Raw genomic sequence first — 22,619 nt, forward strand, 5'->3', positions numbered from 1 at the left:
GCAAAGTAGACAGGGGGTTCCTTTAGGGGAGGAAATGTATTTTTATTTATTTTTGTATTCCAGGACTTATCATGGTGCCTGATACATGGTAACTGATGATGGATATTTGTTTCATGAATTTGAAATTCATTATTTGGACTTGAAGTATGTTTCATGAAATATGTTGTAAATGTTGATTAGGGTCTGATTCCCCTTCAGAAGCCTTTTAAATCTAGACCCTAACACGGGTAATTGGGCATATTGAAAGCTTGAAAAGGAGAGGAACTCCAGGAGATGGGAGAAGTTAGCAGAATGGGAGTAGAGTTACTACTCAGAAATATTTAGCAGTTGAACTGAACAATTTCAGAAGGATTCTGGGCCAAAGGTTGTTGGCCCAGAAAGGTTGGTTCTTAGAAAGTCCTGTGGGGGACATTGGGAAGCTCTGGGTTTCCTTTACCATTTACCATTAAACAAATGGCTTTCATTTACCCTCATACTCTTTCAACTCCAGTTGTGTTAGATGCTCACCATGTTTTTCTGATTATCTGTCTTTTTGTTTTTTTTTCTTCATTAGGAATGCCCTCTTCCTTTAGTCCATTATCATCATCCTACAATTCCCTGCTGAAATGCTACATTCTTTCCATGAAACTGTGTAAAAGAAATAGTCTCTCTCTATCCTGAACATCTCAACTTTTAGACCCTGTCATGGTACTTAATGCTATCTGCTAGAGTTATATATGAGTTATCATTCTTACTCCCACTAGAAGGAAGGGATCTAGTTTAGCTGTGTCTATTCCATAGCACAGGGTCTTGTAAATGTTGAATGAAAGTTGTGGCTGAACTGTATTACTAACTTAGTGTGATAGTTAATTTTATGTGTCAACTTGACTGGGTCATAGGGTGCCCAGATATTTGGTTCAACATTATGCTGGGTATTTTGGGATGAGATTAGCATTTAAATTAGTAGACCTTGTAAAGCAGATTGCTCTCTGTAATGTGGGTGGACCTCATCCAATCAATTGAAGCTTGAATAAAACAAAAACATTGACTCTCCTCTGAATAAAAGAGAATTCCTCCTGCCTGACTGCCTGGGAACTGGGACATCAGCTTTTCCTGCCTTCAGACTTCACCTGAAATATTGGCTCCTCTTGAGCCTGCTGGCCTTTGGACTAGAACTGTACCGTTGGCTCTCTTGGGTCTCTAGCTTGCTGACTCACCCTGCACATCCTGGCAGTTGTCAGCCTCTGTGACCATGTGAGGCAATTTCTTATAAATCTTTTTTTATATCTATCTATCTATCTATCTATCTATCTATCTATCTATCTATCTATCTATCATCTGTCATCTATCCATCCCATTGGTTCTGCTTCTTTGGAGAACCCTGACTAAAACACTTATATTCTAGATTTTTAGAAATATTCTAGAGAAAGGAAAAGAGTTTTATCTATCTTTCCTGGACCTGGATTAACATGAGGCACACTTTAAAAATGATGCTTACCTTTGATACCTTTTCATCTCCTGAATGCTTTTCATCCGAATTCTTCTCCCTCTTCCAAGATTTTAGGCACATAGGACTTTGATACTTCCATTAGGCCTCCTCTGTAATACCTGACCTAGGCCCACGCTGTTCCTCACTTAAGGCCCAAATTTGCCTTGCTTTTGAGTTCTCTTTCCAACCTTACCCCATCAAAGTTCCCACCTTCGTGTGGCAGATAGGAAGTAGGCTGTGGGGGGAAAGCAGTCTGGCTATTCAAGTGATTCACATATAGTTGAAAGCTGTCTAACCTCAGAATCATTTGCTAAATGAATTGGATGAAACATCAAGTAGTTTAATAAAGTGGGGTGAAAATTTTAGGCAGAGTGAAGGTGATATCTTTGAGTAATTGCCCAAAAGGCAGGCGAGATAGTCTTCCCGGGAGTTAGTCTTAGGGTCAGCACCTTCTATGCCCTTTGACAGATTCTTCCCTTTTCCATCGCTGAAACCACAGCTTCTCTAAAAACAAATAAATTCTCTCACGGAGGTAGCAATGGAGATTCTCTGCTAATATAGAAGAGAGAGAGAGGGGGCAACATTTGCATATCTCTATTAGATCTTTATAAGTTAGCAACTACTATGGTTTTGAAAGCCCGTTTTAGAAGAACATAGACTGTTTTAAAGATGATAAGAAAGTCAGTAGTTTTTTTTTGTGTGTTTTTTTTCTCACAGTGGCCCATGCACAGATCGAATCGGCAACCCTGGTGCTAGGATCAGCACCAGGCTCTAACTAACTGAGCTAACCCCCTGAAAATCAGTAGTTTTATAATATGTGTAGCCCTAAAGGAAAGACCTGAAAGGCGAGCAGATTTTAATGGCGATGTTAGAGGCAACCCATTTGAGGAGATGTTGGTAAGTCAAGTCTACAGGGAACCTGCTCTGGCTTAAAATACTAAACACCAAGCACATTAAAAGATAGATTGTCCCTCCCATGTTTCCTGTGAGAAGGAGGGAGGACTTAAGGGGGGGAAGATCATGATTATACTATGAAACTACAAACTCTGCATCTATTTTAATATTTAAATATATTTAGGTCTTTCTCATGTTAAAAAATAATCCCCCTTTTGAACCCCATTTCTCTTGCTGACTTCCACTCTATCACTTCTTCCTTTTTAGAGACGAAATTATTAAAAGTGTTGTTTTTCATCAATATCTGTCCCATCCACTCCGCAGTAGCTTGGAGTTGACTGAACCCCCCCCTACCCTGTTGCAACCCAAGCTCCTCTAACCAAGGTCTGCAATGGTGAAGTCATCCCCCAGCACACAGAAACCCTTCTCACCTTTGTTTTACCTGATGTCAGAACACTAGCCACCGGTGAGCACTGCTTCACTTGAGCTGCTGCTGTGGCCCTCCCTTTGGTGACTTCCCACCAGTCTGGCCGGTCCTTTTTAGTTTTCTTTGCCATCTTCTCTGATGTGTCCATTCCCTAAAGTCAGTGGTCTCTAGGGTTCTGTCCCATGCCCTTGTCTCTTTCTGTATATACTCACCAGGCCCCTGTGACCTCAAGTATGGTCAATCTCTCTTGAGTTGTATATCTCAACTCTGTTGGCTATCTGCTTTTGAATATGTAACATGTCCCAAGCTGGATTTATCTGACCTCCAAACCTGAGTCTTTAAGAAAAAAAATCTATATCTATATATTTATACCTATACCTATACATACATCTATGTAGATGTGTAGAGATATAGATAAAGATATATTTCTTTAGTGGCTGGTACTCCACAGTGATCTATGCCAGAAACCTGGCCACCATCCTTGACTCATCCCTTCATCGTTCCCTCATCTAGTCAGTTGCTCAGTCTCGACAATGCTGCCTCCTACATATCTCCCTCACCTGTGCACTCCTTTTTCCAACTTTACTCATACTACTACTTCAGGCCACCATTATTTCCTTCTCTAGATCACTGCAGCTCTTCTGGCTGACTTTCTTCCTTGCTTCCAGTCTCATTGCATGCTCCCTCTCAGTGACTGTCCGCAGTGCACCTAGAGTGGTCTTAGACAACAAATTCTGATCGTATCTTTTTCCATTATTCAAGTCCTTTAATCTTGTCCTCAGGACGTACTTTGTTCTCTTCAGCATGGCTCCCAAGTTTTTTGTCATGTTACAAATTTAAAAGACCTCAGTCTTCTCCACCTTCATCTGTGCCAGTCCTGCCCCCTATCCCACCCCAATTCTTGCACTTTATGCTCTAGTCACACCAAACCACTTTATTTCCTTAAATGCCCCTGCTTTCTCTTGGCATCTGGGCCTTTGTGCTTATTCTGCTTGCCTAGAATACTCTTGTCATGCCTCTTCTTTTCCTACCAATTTTAGTTGTCCTTCAGGCCTTCGTTAATATATTACTTCTTCTGCAACCTTATACTGACATGCCAACTCCAGATTATGCTCCTGAAGTCCCCAGCACATGCCACTTTTGCAACCCTTACCGTGCATGTTCCCTTGAGACCACCTGGTGATGGTATTGTCAGCATCCTAGAGATAGGGACTCTGTGTCTCATTGTTGAATTCCTGGGGCCTAGAAAAGTACCTGTCACATAATAGATGTTCAGGGAATGTTTGTGATGTCCATGAATGATTTACCATAGTTACTTTGAACATATTTCTTATTAAACCAATTGAACAAGTGGTACAGAGCTGGTAGGGAGAGAACAGAAATGAGGTCCAAGGCCTTGATGTCAGGTTTTTTTTTTTTAATTTTTAAATTAAATCAAAAGTTCAGATTTTTGTAGTTTTACAAACTGGGTATGGGTCTTAATGGGCTTATGGGATAGTATAGCTAAATCTAAACTCCAACCAGCTGACATATCCCTTCTCTAGGCCTTAAGATTCTTTTCTTTTTAACAATAGTTGTATTGAAATATAATTTATATACCATCCAAGTCATCCATGTAAAGTATATAGTTCGGTGGCTCTTAATATATTCACAGAATTGTGCAAGCAGCGCCATAATTAGAACATTTTAATCCTCCCAAGGAGAAACCCCTCCTCATTAGCAATCACCCCTCCCTGCCATCCCGCCTCATACCTCCTCTCTCCAGCCCCTGGGAAACCACTTGTTTACTTTCTGTCTCTTAACTTTGCCTTTTCTGGACACTTCATATAAATGGAATTATATAACATGTGGCCCTTGTGTCTGGCTTCTTTCACTTAGCAAAATGTTTTCAAGATTCATCCATGTTGTATCATGTATCAGTACTTCATATATTTTTTTTGTAATTAAAGTTTATTGGGGTGACAATAGTTAGTAAAGTTACATAGATTTCAGATGTACAATTCTGTATTACATCATCTATAGCTCACTGTGGGGACAGAGCCCCAGAGAGCAGTTTCCAGGCTCTCGACCTCACGCGGAAAGGTGCTGGCGCGGGTAGTAGATGGCCATCAGCTGTGACTACTTGGCCATCAGCTGTAACCAGTTAGCCATTTTGGCCACTGATATAATTGCTGTGGTTAAGCTAGCAAGTGTGGATTGCGGCTAGCAAGTGTGGTTGGCGGAGATTGGACGGCAGGTTGCGGATCGTGTCGCTCCTGCTTCCTGTGTCTCCAACCCAGCTGCCAGCGAGAATATAGTGGTGTGATTCCCCTACCTATGGCTCCGTGGGTGTTCCTTTTCGGCCTCACCGTGTCCTGTGTTCTTGTGCAGGGAGCGGGAGCTGAGTCCCTGCATTACAATCACATTATGTGTTCACCACTCTGAATCAATTCTCTTTCCATCGCCGTATGTTAGACCCCATTTACCCTCTTCTAAAGTGCCCCCTTAACCTCTGGTAACCCCTAAACTATTGTCTGAGTCTAAGATTTTTTGTTTCTTCATTTGTTTGTCTTGTTTTTTTGTTGTTTTCAGTTTTATATCCCACATATCAGTGAAATCATATGGTTCTTCACTTTTTCTGTCTGACTTATTTTGTTTAGCATTATAATCTCAAGATCCATCTATGTTGTCGCAAATGGTACTATTTCATCTTTTCTTATGGCTGAATAGTATTCCATTGTGTATATATACCACAACTTCTTTATCTGTGCATCTATCGAAGGACATTTTGGTTGTTTCCATATCTTGGCCACCATATATAAAGCTGCAATGAACATTGGAGCACATGTGTCTTTATGGATAAATGTTTTCAGATTTTTTGGGTAAATACCCAGAAGAGGGATTGCTGGGTCATATGGTAATTCTACTCTTAATTAATTTATTTTTTAACATACTTTCTTTTTTTTAAAGATTTTATTGGTGAAGGGGAACAGGACTTTATTGGGGAACAGTGTGTACTTCCAGGACTTTTCCAAATCAAGTTGTTGTCCTTTCAGTCTTAGTTGTGGAGGGCGCAGCTCAGCTCCAGGTCCAGTTGCTGTTGTTAGTTGCAGGGGGCTCAGCCCACCATCCCTTGGGGGAGTTGAGGAGTCCAACCAGCAACCTTGTGGTTGAGAGCCGGCACTCCAACCAGCTGAACCATCTGGCCACCCGGGAGCTGAGCGGCAGCTCATTGGCTTCATTCTAGTTGCGGAGGGCGCAGCTTGCTGGCCCATGTGGGAATCGAACCGGCAGCCCAGTTGCCCAGAGCTTGTGCTCTAACCAACTGAGTCACCCATCTGCCCTGTGCCCAAGTTCTTGTGTGGACATATGTTTTCATTTCTCTTGAATATATATATACCTGGGAGTGGAATTGCTGGGTCATGGGAGGTCTTAGGATTCCTAAGAACAGAGGTTGTGTTAGAGAATAAGCTCATGAACACAGGAAGCACGAATAACTCTTGCTCTTTCATTTAGTGATAGGCAAGTTTCACAGCTGATTCTTTGAAGAATTGACATTGATCAAATTTCTCTGTCTAGTGTAAAATAGCCAACAAATGTGCAAAGTCTAATTCTTCTGTGTAGGGTGATAAAGTCCTTCTTGGGTTTAAATGCAAGTGGGAGAATTTAGTGTTTGTTCCTGCCCATTTCCACTCCCACTCCACCCCACCCCTGGACAGCATAGGGCTGGCTGACAGCATTACCCAGGAAAGCTTCATTTGGAGAGTTGGCCTACTACGCTGATTTTAGACATAATTAAATCACTGCTTTCATCTCCATATTATGATAGGAATTTATTGTTTCTTTCATATTATTTTTCTCTTTGACTCTTCTTTTTTCTTTTCCACACATCTCTGCCACCATAAACACTTTTGTTTTTCCCCCGCTCTTACCTTTCTCTTCAAACTCCTGGTAGTATCAACCTGTTCCTCGTTCTTATGAAAGTTAAGACAATAGTTATGAAACATGAGTTATAGGATTCCTTTTATAAATATATCTAGATAAATATGGACACCTTACAAGTAGTTGCCAAGGTGGCTACACATATATATATTCTAAAAGTTCTGTCATTACCAAAAATATTTTGGTTACTTACGTAGAGTAGTTCTCAAAACCTATCTGAGCCCTACAAGAACAGTTTCACTTCCTTATAATAGCATTATAAGGAAGTATTTCAGGGAACGTGTCACTCTGCTTGTATTTATTTGTCTCTTGTTCCCAGTTCCCCTTTTTCTTTCCTGTTCTAATCTGAGTTCAGCTAGGGCTCAATGATGGGGCAAAGCTCATGATAGTAGAGAGCCCAGGCAGCGGAGGGAGACTGGCATGTTTCACAAGACTTTGACCTTAAACAAAGCACGCTTGAACTATGTTTTCGGTGCAGTCTTGACAGTGTCCCCTCTTCCTCTTTTTTATTTTTTCTCAGAAAAGAACCATCAAAGCCTAGAGCTAGGGAACATAGCCTTGAATTGTCTTCTCAGAGGAATTTTGGGAGAATGGGTAGGGAGAGATACTTTAGAGGGCTCCATTTCCTTCTGCTTCTGGATAGCTAGTTAATGTTCCACCAGTAATTCCCAGTCTCGGGGAGCCCAGGATCACGTTCCAGCCCTACACTGCTGTTCAGGGCAGAGGGCACTTTGTAGAGTTGTGATTCGAGAGAGCTCTGCCTCTGACATTCCTCCTTCATCTTAAGAGTCTGCCGCCAGCTGTCTTCTTGTAACTTTTCAGTTCTATCTCTGGATCTTTATATTCTCTTCCTCTCTGAGTCTCAGCTCTAGGAAGAAAACGAGGATGGTTACTAGTGGGGGAAAGAAACCCTGAAGTTTGCAAAGTAAAAATTAACACAAAGCCGGGCTTCCTGCCCATCACGCCACCCTTTCCTCCTCAGTGATTTCTGAGCCCCTCAAAACCCCAGTAAGATGTTAGCTGACTGTACAAATATGTCTACAGGATTTCTTCAAAGCTGGAGCTATATTCTTGCTACCATCTTACCTGCTTTTCTCTTTTCCAGAAGATTCTACTCACGAATAGGTCTGAGGCCAATGGTCTAGAAATTCAGCCTCCCTGCACACTTTATTAATTGCAGAATGAGTGACGCTGAGGCTGTTTGAGAATATAGCTGTGGGGAGAGAGAGGAAGCACTGGATCTCTTGCCAGGGAAGGGACCAGAGCACACCATTCGTGAATGAACATCCCCGAGCAGAGTAAGGGAGGAGATGGAAACAAGAAGGAAGCTAAAGGAAGCCAAAGAATTGTAGGAACTGAGGGTGTAATCCACTGCGGAATAAGGTATTCCCTCCACTGATGCCTGATCAGTGCCTATTATGGGCAACCAGAGTGCACGGCTTTAGGCTAGGCTCTGGGGATATAGAGAGAAATAAGACGTAGGTTTTAGAAATTAGATGAGATTTTTCAAAATGCGTGGTATTGTGGGCTAAGATACTGCTAACATTACTAAGTCTATTGTTTACCCACCAATGAATTAGCTCATTGACTTCTGGCAAGAGCCCTGTGAAGTGTGTATTGTTATAAATCCCGTTTTATAGGTAAAGAATCTGAGAATATAGGTAAAGAATCGGTACCTCAGATTCTTTTCCACATTTCCAATAGGGGCCCTGGAGTCTCACACTAGGCGCTCAGGAGTAGGAACTCCAGCTCAGTAAGCCATCAGTGTGTGGGAGCTCTGCCTTCACAGTTCCCGCCTCGGTCTGCCCTTCTGCCTGTGGTCTGGGGTACTCTTCCTTAAAGACTGGTCGGGGGCTGATTCCCTCTGCCTGTCCCTGGCCAGTCACTGTCCTTGGAGCTTGAAGAGCACTTTGTGTCTATTTTAAGTACATAGTGTTCTATTTGTTGGAATGTCTGACTCCTTGTGTTATAACCTTCTGGAGAGCAAGGACTATTTTTTCCCTGGAAAATTACAAATAGTTGCAAAAGCAAAGCTAATAATATAATGAATCTACACGTGCTCATCACCAGCTTCAACATTTATTTCATGGCCAATCTTGTTTCATCTATACTCCCTTCCCAAACTGGATCATTCTGAAGCAAATCCCAGACATCAAATCATTTCTTCTGTTAATATTTCAGTTGTATTACTAACATAGAAGGGCTCTTTAAAAAACATAACCACAAACCATTATCACACAAAAACTGATACTTCCTCAATATCATAAAATATTCAATGTTTAGATTTCTGCAATTATCTCGTAACATTTTTCCATCCCTTTCCTCCCTTCTTTCCCTTCCATTTTTCTTTATTCCTTCATTTCTTCCTTTGTCTCCCCCACCCCCGTTTTAAACAATAGTTGTTTGAATAAAGATCGAAGTAAGGGTTTATTTTTTTATCTTCACCTTCTCAGCACCTGGTTTAGTGCTCAACGTGTAGTAAATCGTTAAGTGTTTGTTGAATGAATGAATCATCGGAAATCTATAAAATGTCCTGGTTGAATTAGTGTAGTCTTATTGTCATTTTTGGTTGGTTTCTTGGGGTGGCTTTGGTTTCTGATAACTTTTGTTAGGGGTTCATTTAGATGCTAGTTATCAGTGCCTGTGAACATGACTAAAGGTCAGGGGCAGTGAGTGTCCCTGTGACTCAGACACGCACAGGCCAGAAGGAAATGGGCCCTTGCTGTCTTGCCTCTGCTTTTCATCCTTAGTCTCTTGTTCTCTCACTTTGAGTTTGGACTGACCAAGTTTGGCTTTTTTACTATTTCTTCAGAACAGGAACTCTGAAGGAGTACGTCGAGAGTGTGGACAGCTCTCCTCTGGTGCTGTGGTCGGCAGACTTCTGAGATGCACCCCAAGTTTGACACCTAACCCCCGGACTGTGACTGTGAGGAGATATCATCCCTGTAATACCTTATGTGGCAAAAAGGATTTTGCAGATATAATTAGGGTGACTAATTCGTTGACTGAGTTTAACAAAAACAGATTATCTGAGCGGGGTTGATCTAATCACACGAACCCTTTAAAGTAGAGTTTTTTCCCCGGCTGGTCTCAGAAGCGGAAATCAGAGAGTAGAAGTGTGAGAGGGACTTGATTTAAGGGATGGTCTCCATTGCTGAGATGGAGGGGATCTTGTAGTGAGGACCTGAGAATGCCTTGTAGCAACTGAGAGCTGCCTCTAGCAGGACAATGGAACCTCAGTCTCATTACTTCAAGGAATTGAATTCTGTGAGCTAATAAATGGGTGTGGTTTTAAGCCACTAAATTTGCGGTGATTTGTTTTGCAAAAATAGAAAATGAATACAGGTGTTTTTACCTGTTAGATTGAATTAGCTGTTCCTTATTTTAGTTTTTAAAAATTGAAATAAAATTGAAATACATTGAAATGCATACAGAAATGCATCTTAAATGTACAGTTGGAGTTTTGTAAATGTATGCACCTGTGAAATCACCACCTGAATTGAGATGGAGAGCATTTCCATTAGCTCAAAAATCTTCCTTGTGCACCTTTGCAGTTAATTCTAGCCCCTCCCCCCGCCTCACACCATGGTGAATTCTAACGCTATGAATTACTGTCACCTCTTCTTGGTCTTTATTTAAATGGCACTTTTATAGTACATGCTCCTTTGTGTCTGGCTTCTTTTGCACAGCATAATATTTGAAGGTTATCCATCTCATTTTAGCAGCAGTTTGTTTCATTATCATTGCTGACTAGCATTCCCTTGTATGGCTAGACCACAATCTGTTTATCCATTCACATGTTGATGGATATTTGGGTTGTTTCCACGTTTTGGCTATTATGAATAATGCTGCTATGGACATTCAAGTATAACTGTTTGTGTCGATATATATTTTCATTCCTATTGGGTAAAACCCTAGGAATGGAATTGCTGAACTGTGTAAGTATATTTAGCTTTACAAGAAAATGCCAAACTCTTTTCCAGAGGGGTTGTGCCATATCATATTTCCACCAGTTGTTTCCCATCCTCACAACATGTGGTACCATCAGCCTTTTAAAGTTCAGCTACTTGCCAATAATTTCTTTTTGAGTACTTCTCGATGCCTTGCAGAATACATTATTCACATTATGCTTACCTTGTGGAATGTTCTCCCTACTCCCCAATTTTTCAATCCTACCTATGTTTTAGGTCAGTGTTTCCTAACATGGAATATATGTGAGATTCACCAGGGAGCTTTTCAAATGTACAAGCTCCAGTCTCACTCCAGATGTACTGTATCAGCTTCCTCAGGAATGGTTTATAGGCTTATTATGTATGTTGAAAAAGTTCCCTAGTGTGGGGACAGAGTCCAAGAGCGCAGTTTCCAGGCTCTCGGCCTCACATGGAAAGATGCTGGCTCAGGTAGTAGATGGCCATCAAATGTGGCTAGTTGGCCATCAGCTGTTACCAGTTAGCCAGTTAGCCACTGATATAACTGCCTTGGCTACGCTAGGGGGTTGGTTGATTGGCAGGCAGAGACCCAGACAGCGGATTGCGGATCATGTGGATCCTACTACCTGTGTCTTGCCCCGCCGCCAGCGAGACGGGTGCAGGAAGACCCCTTGTTGGGTATTGGAAGATGTTTGCTTTTGTATCTCCAACCCAGCTGCCAGCGAGAATGACTTCCCTATCTATGGCTCCGTGGGTGTTCCTTCTTTGATCTCACCATATCCTGTGTTCTTCTGTGGGGAGAGGAACCAGAGACCTCGCATGACACCTAGGCAATTCTGATTTATACTCCTGGCTAAAAACTGCTGTTTTTAGGCTCAAGTCCTACCTATGATAGCAGAGGTTCTCCATTCTGGCTTTAAAAGTATCTGGGAAGCTTTAAAAAATGACCAGTGCCTAGGTTCCATCCCACACCAACTAAATTAGAATCTGTGGGTGGGGACTGAGTGTCAGTCGTTTTTAAAATTTTCCCAGTGTGGGGACAGAGTCCCAGAGAACAGTTTCCAGGCTTTCGGCCTCACATGGAAAGGTGCTGGTTCAGTTATTAGATGGCCAACAGCTGTAATCAAATGCCCATTCGCTGTGGCTGGGTGGCCATCAGCTGTAACCAGTAAGCCACTGGCCACTAATATAACTGCCGTGGCTACACTAGGGGGTTGGTTGGTTGTTGGTTGGTTGGCAGAGAAGCGGATGGTGGATTGCGCATCGTGTGGTTCCTGCTTCCTGTGTCTCCAACCCAGCTGCCAGAGAGACTATAGTGGTATGAACCCCTTATCTATGGCTCCGTTGCTGTTCCTTTTTGGCCACACCATATCCTGCATTCTTATGTGGGGAGCGAGACCAGAGGCCCCACATGACACCTAGTCATTCTAATGAGTAGCCATATTTTCCATTGAATTTCTGTGTCTTGTGGCATTTATCCCTTACTATTTTTGTATTATAATAATTTCTCATGTCTCATCTCCTATCTTAGTATTTATGTTCCTTGAGGTAGGGACCCTGCCTTTCTCATTTCTGTCTCTTGTATGGGGTCTAACACTGACTTGTAGCACAGTAGGTGCTCTGTAAGGATTTCATGGATACATAAATTGGTCATTAGGAAAAGCTGCAGATTGCAGCTGTGGCCCATGACTTCTAGATGGACGCACTTTGTTAGCAGGTGTGCAAATGAATTTGGCTACTTCTCTGATCACTAGATCAAATATCTGTAGACTTAGAATAGGCTTACTTTGATTACCAGTTAAGCAATTTCTTTCTTCTGCTTGTAAAGAAGACATTGTCTTAAGTAGTATCAACTGTGAGGCATCATGTTGATGTTTGATATATAATTTTTATTATAAATATAGAGCCAATTTTACAAATAATTCAAGAGTGGCCTTAGCCAGGCAAAATTAAATTAACACAGAATAGCATGGATGAGGGGAAGTATATACAGCTTGTCAGGATTAGAAAACCCTGAAAGAGGTACCTGAGTACAGAGAACTCCTAACTAACCCTCGTTTTTTTTTGTTTTTGTTTTTTTTTAAGATTTTGTTGGGGAAGGGAACAGGACTTTATCGGGGGAACAGTGTACTTCTGGGACTTTTCCAAGTCAAGTTGTTGTCTTTTCAGTCTTAGTTGTGGAGGGCACAGCTCAGCTCCAGGTCCAGTTGCCATTGTTAGTTGCAAGGGGCGCAGCCCACCATCCCTTGTGGGAGTCAAACTGACAACCTTGTGGTTGAGAGGATGCGCTCCAACCATCTGGCCACCTGGGAGCTGAGCGGCAGCTCATTGCCTTCAGTGTAGTTGCGGCGGACGCAGCTTGTTGGCCCATGTGGGAATTGAACCGGCAGCCTGGTTGCCCAGAGCTCGTGCTCTAACCAACTGAGCCACCCGTCCGACCCCAACTAATCCTCATTGAGGGTCCTCTTAGACACAGAATGAGATCAGCTTATCAATATCAGGTGAAACCTTCCTCTCAACAGCCCCAGAGTCCATCTGTGTAAACGCTGGGTACGAAGTACATTTGCCTCTCTGTTCAGGAAACCTAGGCCCAGTGATAATGCCCCAGGTCCCTAATGAGCATCAGCACCAGTGCAGCTCCAGGTTGTAAACAATGTCAACAGTATGAGGGACAGTGTGCCCTGTGGGACGCCCGCTTCTCAGGGATCAAACACACCTCAGCAGAGGCCCAGGTTTCCTGAGAAAGTGAGGGGGGCAGACCCACAGGACACGCGCAGCACAAACACGGAATAGAATGGTGGCTTGTGATTGGCCTGAGACCTCTGGAAACTGAGTTAGAGCCACTTCTAGCCATGAGGAAGAAAACTGCTTCTTTTCTATTTGGAGCCCCTGACATGAAGGCCTTGAAGAACTCCTCGCCGAGGGGACGTGAGGGGTTTTGGTAGCTTCTTTTACCTAAGGCCCTCAGATTGGCTTACACAGCTAAGCTAAGTAAGTACAAATAACCCCATTCACATAAATAAGGAGTTACAAAAATTAAAATGGTGATATGTCTCAGAGAAATGGGAAAAAGCCCAATACCTCAAATTGTGCATTCTTACATAATTATTTAAATAATCTCAGAAGGGCAGTTCTCTGTAACCCCCTTCTTCTGTAGGCATTTCCTTGACTAAATCCCATAAAGTTATTAAAAATACATGATTAAAAAAAATTCCATTGGGAATCAACTATAGTTTTCCTAGCTGCTTCTAGTGGCTTCTCTGAAGACAGGCTCACCAAAGGGCTAGATGGTATTCCAGCCAATTAGCCAGGTGTTTAAGCTCTGGTCCTACAGGTAGACACCCTGACAGTGGACAAAGGTGCAGAATTTTCCAGTTAAAAACTAGTAATGTATATATTTTTTCCTGGGTGTGGTGGGTTTACACTAGGCTTTGGAGAGATAGAAGAAGCTTTTACTTTTTCTCTCCTTTTCTGGCACATGCTATTTAGTGGATAAGGACATAACTCTCAAGGTTAAGGCACATTCCAGTTAGACTCCAACAGGAGAGGACAGGGATGGGAAGGAATGAGTATGCTCTGAAAGGTAAGTTTAGAACAAGTCTAGGTCAGGAAATGAGAGGGGCAGGAGTTTCTGGCAGCTCTTTCTCAAGGTCTGCTTTGCCAACTTTCAATAACAAACAACGTTGGGCTTCCTACAGACTCCGGATGTACCTTTCCATCTGTTGACACTAAAGGGAGGGGCTGTGACCAGGCAGTGGGCAGGTGCCTCCAGAGGGAGTGAAGACGGGGAGAGGCTTGCACTTTTTCCTGAGGTTAAAGGGATCTCCTAGTGATGGAGATGAGAAGCTTGGGATAATTCAGCAGTGCAGCGAGCAGGGCAGGTTGCATTACTTCTTTTTTACTTCGGAATAAACCGTTTCTGTGGCTGTTGAAGATGGGGAAGCTGAAGTTGGTTTTTTTGTTTCCTGGACATTGAAGTTCAGGGAAGAATACGCAACTTCGTTGACCTGAAAGGCATGAGCAGCAGTCAGTTAGATCAGCGTCACAGGTCAGGCCCTCAACTGTCCGCTGTGATTCAGCATCACCTGCTGTCACCACTTTGAAACTTCTGGCTCTGGAGATGGGCTTTTATTACCCATTATCTCTGCTTGGTGACATCCTTTGACTAATTGTTAGAAGAGACAGATTATGGTATTCATACAAGGGAATACGATGATACAGCAATGAGAAAAAACAACGACAAATGCATACAACAATATGGATAAATCTCACAAAACTATTTTGAATGAAAGAAACTAGACACATATAAGGATATACTGTGATTTTCAATATAAGAGCATAAACAGGCAAAACCAACCCAGTGCGTTATTATTCAGGATAGTAGTTACTCTTTGGAGGGAAGTGACTGGAGGGTTTTGGGGGAGGGATGACATGTTTTGTTTCTTGATTTCCATACTGCTTACATGGGTATGTTCAACTCATGAAAATTTATACATTGTTGTCATAAGCTTATGATTGAAGTACTTTTCAGTATGTATGTGTGCTCCACTGAAAGGCTAAGCTGAGTGAAATTTGGTAAAATTATTATAAATGAACAAAGACCTCAGACTGATTGGAATGGACATTATCCTTTGACAGTAAGAGCAAGGTCAGATTGAAGGTAGAGAAGGGAGAATGACTCAGTGCCTTCTGGTGCTGGGCATTGGGCTGGTGCTTTGCATTTGATATCTCATTTAATTCATTCAACATGTCTTTGAAGTGGGCAGCATGCCCAAATTACAGATGACAAAGCTGAGGATCAAAGAGGTTAAGTTACTTGCCCAAGGTCACACAGCTACTAAGAGTCATAGCCAGGATTCAAACACAGGTTGGCGATAACTCCCGAGTCCAAGGTCTTGCATGAGGTAGACCCAAGCGAGTAATTAACCAATATGTCTTTGTTTGTTGCGGCATTGAGGAACTCTGACCCAAACTGGCTCTCACATTTGTGTCTCCAAGAGTAATCCATTCTACACAGAGATAGCTCCATGAGCAAATAAGCCAATGAAACTAGCTGTCCTTACCTTGTTAGGTGAGATGTCAGAATGACCCTGACCTGGGGAAGTGAAAGAAGAGTTACCAATCCATGAAAATACAAAGCTGACTTACAGCCTTAGAGGGTGGTGGTCCTAAGCTGTCCACACTTCTAGCTGAAGCAGATGGCAGGTGGTGGGAAGATGGGCCCGTGATTACTTAAGAAATTCGCTTTTCTCAGAGTTTGGGGTCCAGGCCCAGGGTGTTAGTACCAGAGGGGGAGCAGGAGGAGGCCTCAGTCCACTTCTAAAGATTTCTCCCAGTTCAAAGGCCTTGATTTTTGCCCAGATGTGTTCCTCAGCAACAGGCCGCAGTGGCAAAGAGGGGCATTGAGGACCACAGCACCCAGAGAGCCACAAGATAGGGAATGTCACACCAAGGGAAGGACAGTGCCCACATCCCTAAGAGGCAGGAGGGAAGGAATAAGGATGAGGAGTGGCTCCTGGAAACATGTCCATCTTACTTAGGCCTGCCTGGCCTAGGCCGAGTGAGTCTCTCCCGGGGCTGTGTCTCAGCGGGATCTTTTGTGGCTAGAAGGATGTGAGGACTTATGCCAACGTGAGGTTGGGAAATGGAGATGCCCTCTACAAATTCAGAAGGTAGGGAGTATTTGGGAATCCAGGATTCCCTGCTTAGGGCAGGGCATATGGTAGAACACACCAACGCTCACTGGGTGATGGCTTTACTTACTGTGATTGGAGGCTGAGGGTTTGTGGTCTGTGAGATCGCGCTGGTCGCTTGCCCTAAATAAATATCAGACACTGTGACTGCTATTCCCAAGCATAGCGTCTTTGCTCCTTGACTTAGGAAGGACACTGTCAGCAGATAATTCCTTGGGGCTCCTCAGTGTTCAGTCATACCAGGGTTGGTACTGCCTTTGCTCATAGGGCCTCCTCTTCAATGTACCCACCATCCCTTCTAGTGTGCACTCCTTTCCTCTTGCCTGAGGTTCACATTTAGGTCCATTCTTTTCCAACTTCTTCTCAGTCTATGTGTACTCTGACACCTTTCCCCTTTGTAGGTAGATACTGCTTCTCCCTATTTGCCCGCCCCCCATACCCACACACTTTATTTATTGCTCAAGAGGCCTTTGGTTTCTGCTTTTTCTTTAGTTCTCTTCCTGTCCTATCCCTCCCCCCTCCCCCCATCCTCTTATGGTTGACAGAGCGTAGAACTTGCTTTCTCCTGCTCCTCCTTTCATCCTCATTTGTTTTCCTTCTTGGACCATAACTTCCCTGTCCGGGGGACTAAGGAATATAACTGGATCCGCTCATGGTAAACCAGATGGGGATGGGAATAACCAGTCCAAGAGAAAGTGGGGTATAGGAAGTTTGAAGCCCAGGGAAGGAGAGACCACAGGAATTAGTGCCAAGAAGCAGGAGTTTCGGAAGGATGAGGAGCAGATACAGGCCCAGAGACAGAGGGGAATCTCCTCGCCTCTCCCAAGCATGGCGGTTAGCCTTGGAGAAAGCAGGACAAGAGAAAGGCCACCATACCCTCCAGTCTTTCTGATATACAGAAAGTACACCAGGGCTGCTATCAGAGCTATCACGGCCAGGACTCCAATCACGATGCCAACAATAGCCCCAACTGAGAGGCGAGAACTTCCTTTCGAATCACCTGTCAAGGATAGAAAAGAGAAGAATGAATGAAGGCGACATGATTTTACAGTGCGGGTGCCCTGGGAAAAAACTCTCAACAGGAAGTAGTCTCTTCCTGTTTCTCTAAGGAATACGTTTTCTGTGGGAAGGTTGCTGTGAGGCAATTAGCTGACTATATCCTTGTAATATTTTTTGCCACTGTATTTCTAGGTTGATGGTCAGACTTGCCTCAATTCCATCCTGGCCTTTCTGCATTCAGATATTTTTGAAGCTTTGGAAATATGATAAAGGCTGATTGCTACTTTTGTATTACTTCCCTCTTTTCATGGTTGCAGCCACGGATATGTGCCTGTCAGGTCTGTTGTGGGGGGAACTTCATTGATGGAAGGTGGTGCGTTCTGAATTCACTGTCTCCTCTGCACAGAGGCCACGCTACCTAAGGCTCCCAGCAGGGATATGAAATAAGCCCAGTTCTGTGAGAAATGCTTTTCCTCTTATGGGTGAAGTTACCTCAAGGATCCCCCCCCCCACCGACCACCATCACCCTTGTGGATACTCTCTTAGAACTGCACTGCAACTGGAAACTTCCTTCTCTTTCTCCTTCACAGGAATCAGATCTGCACTGTGGTCTGAGGAATCTCCCAGGCGTCTCCCACTCCCATCCCACTTTCCTTCACAGGCATGTTTCCCAATAAATATCTTGTATGTCTAATCCCATCTTGGCTGCATCTCAAGGATGAAAAGTAACAAACCAGGCTTGGAACTTTGCACTCAACTCCTATTTTGCCTTTCCCATATTTGGTCAGTAACCACGTCCCAATGATTTATGTGTGTAATGCACCCCTTCTACATTTTGCATTTGTTTTTTATTTTTTTTTATTTCCACTACCCCCACCTATCAACTCAGGGTTGATAACTAACATTAGTGTTAATATTAATATTACTGTTATGAAATACTTACTATGTGCCATTCTCTATGCTAAACACTGTCAGATAAACATTATTTCCACTTTACTGATGAAAAACTGAGGCTCAGAGTGGTGAAAAATTTACCCAAAGTCATATGGCTAGTAAGAGGTGGATCTGAGAATTTACTCTAGGACTACTTGACTTCATAGAGGCTAATGATAATAGTAGAGATAAACGCAGCTAACAGTTATGGAACATTTCCTATGTGTGTGCATTTTGCTAAGTGTTTAATTGATTATTGCATTAAATATGTAAAACAATACCAGGAAGCAGGCACACTTATTGTAATTTTTAGTTCGGAAATATGAGGCTCAGAGAAGTTAAGAATCTTGTGCAAGAAATTTGTCACTGTAAATGCTTACATTAAAAAAGAAGACCTCAAACCAACAATTTAACTTTACAACGTAAGGGACTAGAAAAAAAGAACAAATTCAACCCAAAGCTAGCAGAAGGAAGGAAATAATAAAAATTAGAATGGAAACAAATAAAATAGAGTATAGAAAAACAGTAGAGAAAAATCAATGAAACCAAAAGTTAATTCTTTAAAAAAGAATAACAAAATTGACAACCCTTTAACTAGATTGACTAAGAAAAAAAGGTAGAAGTTTCAAATGACTAAAATCAGAAATGAAAGTGGGGAACTTGCTATCAATTCTACAGAAATAATAAGAATTACAAGAGTACTATGCATAATTGTATGCCAACAAATTGGATAACCTAGATGAAATGGACGAATTCCTACAAACACAAAACCTACCAAGATGGAATCACAATGAAGTAGAAGATATGAATAGACCTATAACTAGTAAGGAGAATGAATCAGTAAAAGCATTCAACAAAATTATTCTTTCATGATAAAAACATTCAAATTGGAATAGAAGAAAACTATCTCAACACAACAAAGGCCACATACGAAAAACTCACAGCTAACATCATTCTCAATGGTGAAAGATTGAAAGTTTTCCCTCTAAGATCAGGAACAAGACAAGGATACCTGCTTTTGCTACTTCTATTCAATATAGTATTAGAAGTGCTTGCCCGAGCAATTAGGCAAGAAAAAGAAATAAAAGGCATCCAAATTGAAAAGAAGTAAAATGATCTTTTTCATGGATGACATGAACTCACATGTGGAAAACACTCAAGATACCCCTGACACACACGTGTGCGCGCACACACACACACACCAAAAAAAAACCCCAAAAAAACTGTTGGAAATAATAAATTCAGCAAGGTTGTAGAATACTAAATCAACATGCAAAAATATGTTTCTATACACTAACAACAAATTGAAAAGGAAAATAAAACAATTCCATTTATAACAGCATCAAAAAATATAAAATAGGAATTAACTATGGGGGTGAACAACTCATACACTGAAAAATTATAAAACATTGCTGAAAGAAATCAAAGACATAAACAAGTGGAAAGGCATTATGTGTTTATGGATTTGAAGACATGATATTGTTAGAATGACAATACTGCCCAAAGTAGTGATCTACAGACTCAATCCGTATCAAAGTCCCAATGACTTTTTTTCCCCAGAAATAGAAAAATTAATCCTAAAATTCCTATGCAATTTCAAGGAGCCCCAAATATCCTGATTTTTGACAGGGGTATCAAAGCCATTCTATGGGGAAAAGACAATCTTTTCAACCAATGGTGTTGGGAAAGCTGGATATCCATACAAAAGAATGAAGTTGAACCCTTACTTGACACCACATACAAAAAATTAACTCAAAATGCATCAAGGACGTAATGGAAGAGCAAAAACTACAAAAACTCTTGAGACGAAAATATAGGGTGAATGCTTCATGACTTTGGATTAGGTAATGATTTCTTGGATATGAAACCAAAACCACAAGCAAAAACAACAACAAATAGATAATTTGACTTCATTAAAATTACAGACGTTTGTGTATCAAAGGACACTATCAACAAAAAGAAAAGACAACCCACAGTGCGAGAGAAAATATTTACACGATATATGTGATAAGGGATTAATATCCAGAATATATAGTAAAACTACAACTCAACAACAACAAAAAAATCAAATAAAAAAGTGGGCAAAGGACTTGAACAGATAATTCTCCAAAGATATAAAAATGGCCAATAAGGGGGAGGCCAGTTGGCTCATTTGATTAGAGTGCAGGGCTCATAACACCAAAGTTGCCGGTTCAGTTCCCACATGGGCCAGTGAGCTGCGCCCTCCACAAATAGATTGAAAACAATGACTTGACTTGGAGCTGATGGGTCCTGGCAAAACACACTGTTCCCCAATTTTAAAAAAAAGATTAGAAAAAAATGGCCAATAAGCACATGAAAACATGCTCAACGTCACTAATCATTAGGAAAATGCAAATCAAAACCACAATGAAATACCACCTCGCATACATTGGGATGGCTATTATACGGTTTTTAAAAAAACAAAACAGAAAACAACAATTGGCAAGTTTGTGGAGAAACTGGAACTTCTGTGCATTGCTGGTGGGAATGTAAAATGGTGCAACCACTGTGGAAAATGGTAGGGAAATTCATCAAAAAATTGAACAAAGAATTACCATTTGATCCAGCAATTCCACTTCTGGGTATACACCCAAAAGAACTGAATGCAGGGATTTGAACAGGTATTTGTATACCCATGTTAACAGCAGCCTAATTCCCAGCAGCTAAAAGGTAGAAACAGCCCAGACGTTCATGGCTGGATGAATGATAAACAAAATGTAATGTATACATTACAAAGGAATATTATTTAGCCTCAATAACAGCATGAAATTATGATATATGCTACAATATGGCTGCACCTTCATTATGCTAAATGAAATAAGCCAGACACAAAAGGACAAATGTTGTATGATCCCATTTATACGGGGTACGTAGAATAGTCAAATTCATAAAGACAGAAAGTAGAATGGTGGTTAACAGGGGTTGAGGTAGGGAGTGGGGAGTTATTGCTTAATGGGGACAGAATTTTAGTACGGTAAGATGAAAAAGTTCTGGAAATGGATAGTAGTGATGGTTGTACAACCATTAATATGAATGTACTAATGCCACTGAACTGTATATTTAACTGAATAAAATAGTAAATCTTATGTATATTTTACCACAGAATATATAGTAACCAAAAAAGGAAAAAAATCTTGTGCAAGGTCGCAGTGAGTGCCAGGCCCAGGAGAAGAAACTAAGAATATTAGTTTCAGAGATTGAGCTTTTAACCACTTTCCATTCTGTTTACTGTAATGGTCTCCTGATCGACAGTCTGCCCCTGTGAGTTCTATCACTTTGCACACCACTGGTAGAACAATCCTCCCAGAAGGGTGTAGGATGGGGCAAGGGGTCACTTATATTGCACATCCAATCTGAGGGGGTCACGTTCCTAGAGGTTTCGTGAGCTTCAAAAAGATCAGACCCCTCTCTAGTATGGTAGCTTTACGTAGAGAAGGAAAGGCATTTTATTTTTGTTAAATAATTTATTAGAGAATGACTAGCCATGACCTTAGGACCTGGAGAAACTCCAATCCAAAGCATTTCTCAATCTGAATAGGACTTTCCCTTCCTGGCCTGTGGAGTGACTAGCAGAGAAAATCTCTAGAGAAAAGTAGTCACAGTTTTAACAATAGGCTGCTACTCTTAGCCTTCTCTGTAAACTAAATTTTTGGCACTGCTCCTTCTGTTCCATGAAGGAACTTCATGGATGAACCTATCTATTTTTCAAGTATCCACTATCATTCACTATTCTCCTGGGTATATCATATATGCTAGTGTCACACAGAATTATACAGCTGGTGATTTCAGAGCCAGGACACAGCTCAGAGGAGCCTGCCCCGCACCTCATTCCTTCCCATTTCCTTGCAGCCTGGCTTGTTGATGGCTCAGGTGTCAATTGGCACAATTTGGCCAGATTGAGGATAGGCCGCTCGTGCAACTTCTCCACGGGCCTCTGTTCTACCACAGATGGCATCAGAGCAGAGTCAGTCACTAGGTGAACCTGGAGCAGAGCAGAGAGCAGGAGTCTGTCCTGCTCACTGATCTTTATAGGTGGTTTTATCCTTTTGTTTGGGGGGAAAGAGGTGAGCTTGATTCAAAGCCCTGTATGTTCATTGTAGCACATGGAGTAGGTAACAGAAAATAAAGAAGTGACAGGAGGAATGTGTTAGTGACAGAAGAAGCAATTGCCCTTGAGCACCTTTGTTTTTTCCCCTCTATGAAGCTCCCTCGACCACATGGGGCTTTCTGGGGCTGAGACAACCCCCTTCTACACTGTGAGGCTGGACCCACACTCTACCATGAGAAATCAGAAGAGCGAGGAGAAGAGAGAGTCTACAGAGATGTAATGGGAG

At 42.0% G+C, this 22,619-nt stretch overlaps 2 protein-coding genes across 3 annotated transcripts in view; one reads left to right on the forward strand and one right to left on the reverse strand.

Moving 5' to 3' along the window:
- Positions 1–22,619, forward strand: part of CD177 (CD177 molecule) — a 183,211-nt gene that overhangs the window by 59,172 nt on the left and 101,420 nt on the right. The window lies entirely within an intron of this gene.
- LOC308489576 (cell adhesion molecule CEACAM1-like) overlaps positions 12,510–22,619 on the reverse strand; it is a gene marked incomplete at its 5' end in the record, with an annotated part of 50,959 nt that continues 40,849 nt past the window's right edge. The window contains 3 exons of the mRNA XM_081030909.1: positions 12,510–14,646; positions 15,703–15,734; positions 16,403–16,455. Coding sequence (XP_080887035.1) covers positions 14,527–14,646; positions 15,703–15,734; positions 16,403–16,455 — 205 coding nt within the window. The 3' untranslated portion in view covers positions 12,510–14,526. The remainder of the gene's footprint in view (positions 14,647–15,702; positions 15,735–16,402; positions 16,456–22,619) is intronic.

This window comes from Rhinolophus hipposideros (assembly GCF_964194185.1).
Source record: "Rhinolophus hipposideros genome assembly, chromosome: 21".
NCBI lineage: Eukaryota > Metazoa > Chordata > Mammalia > Chiroptera > Rhinolophidae > Rhinolophus > Rhinolophus hipposideros.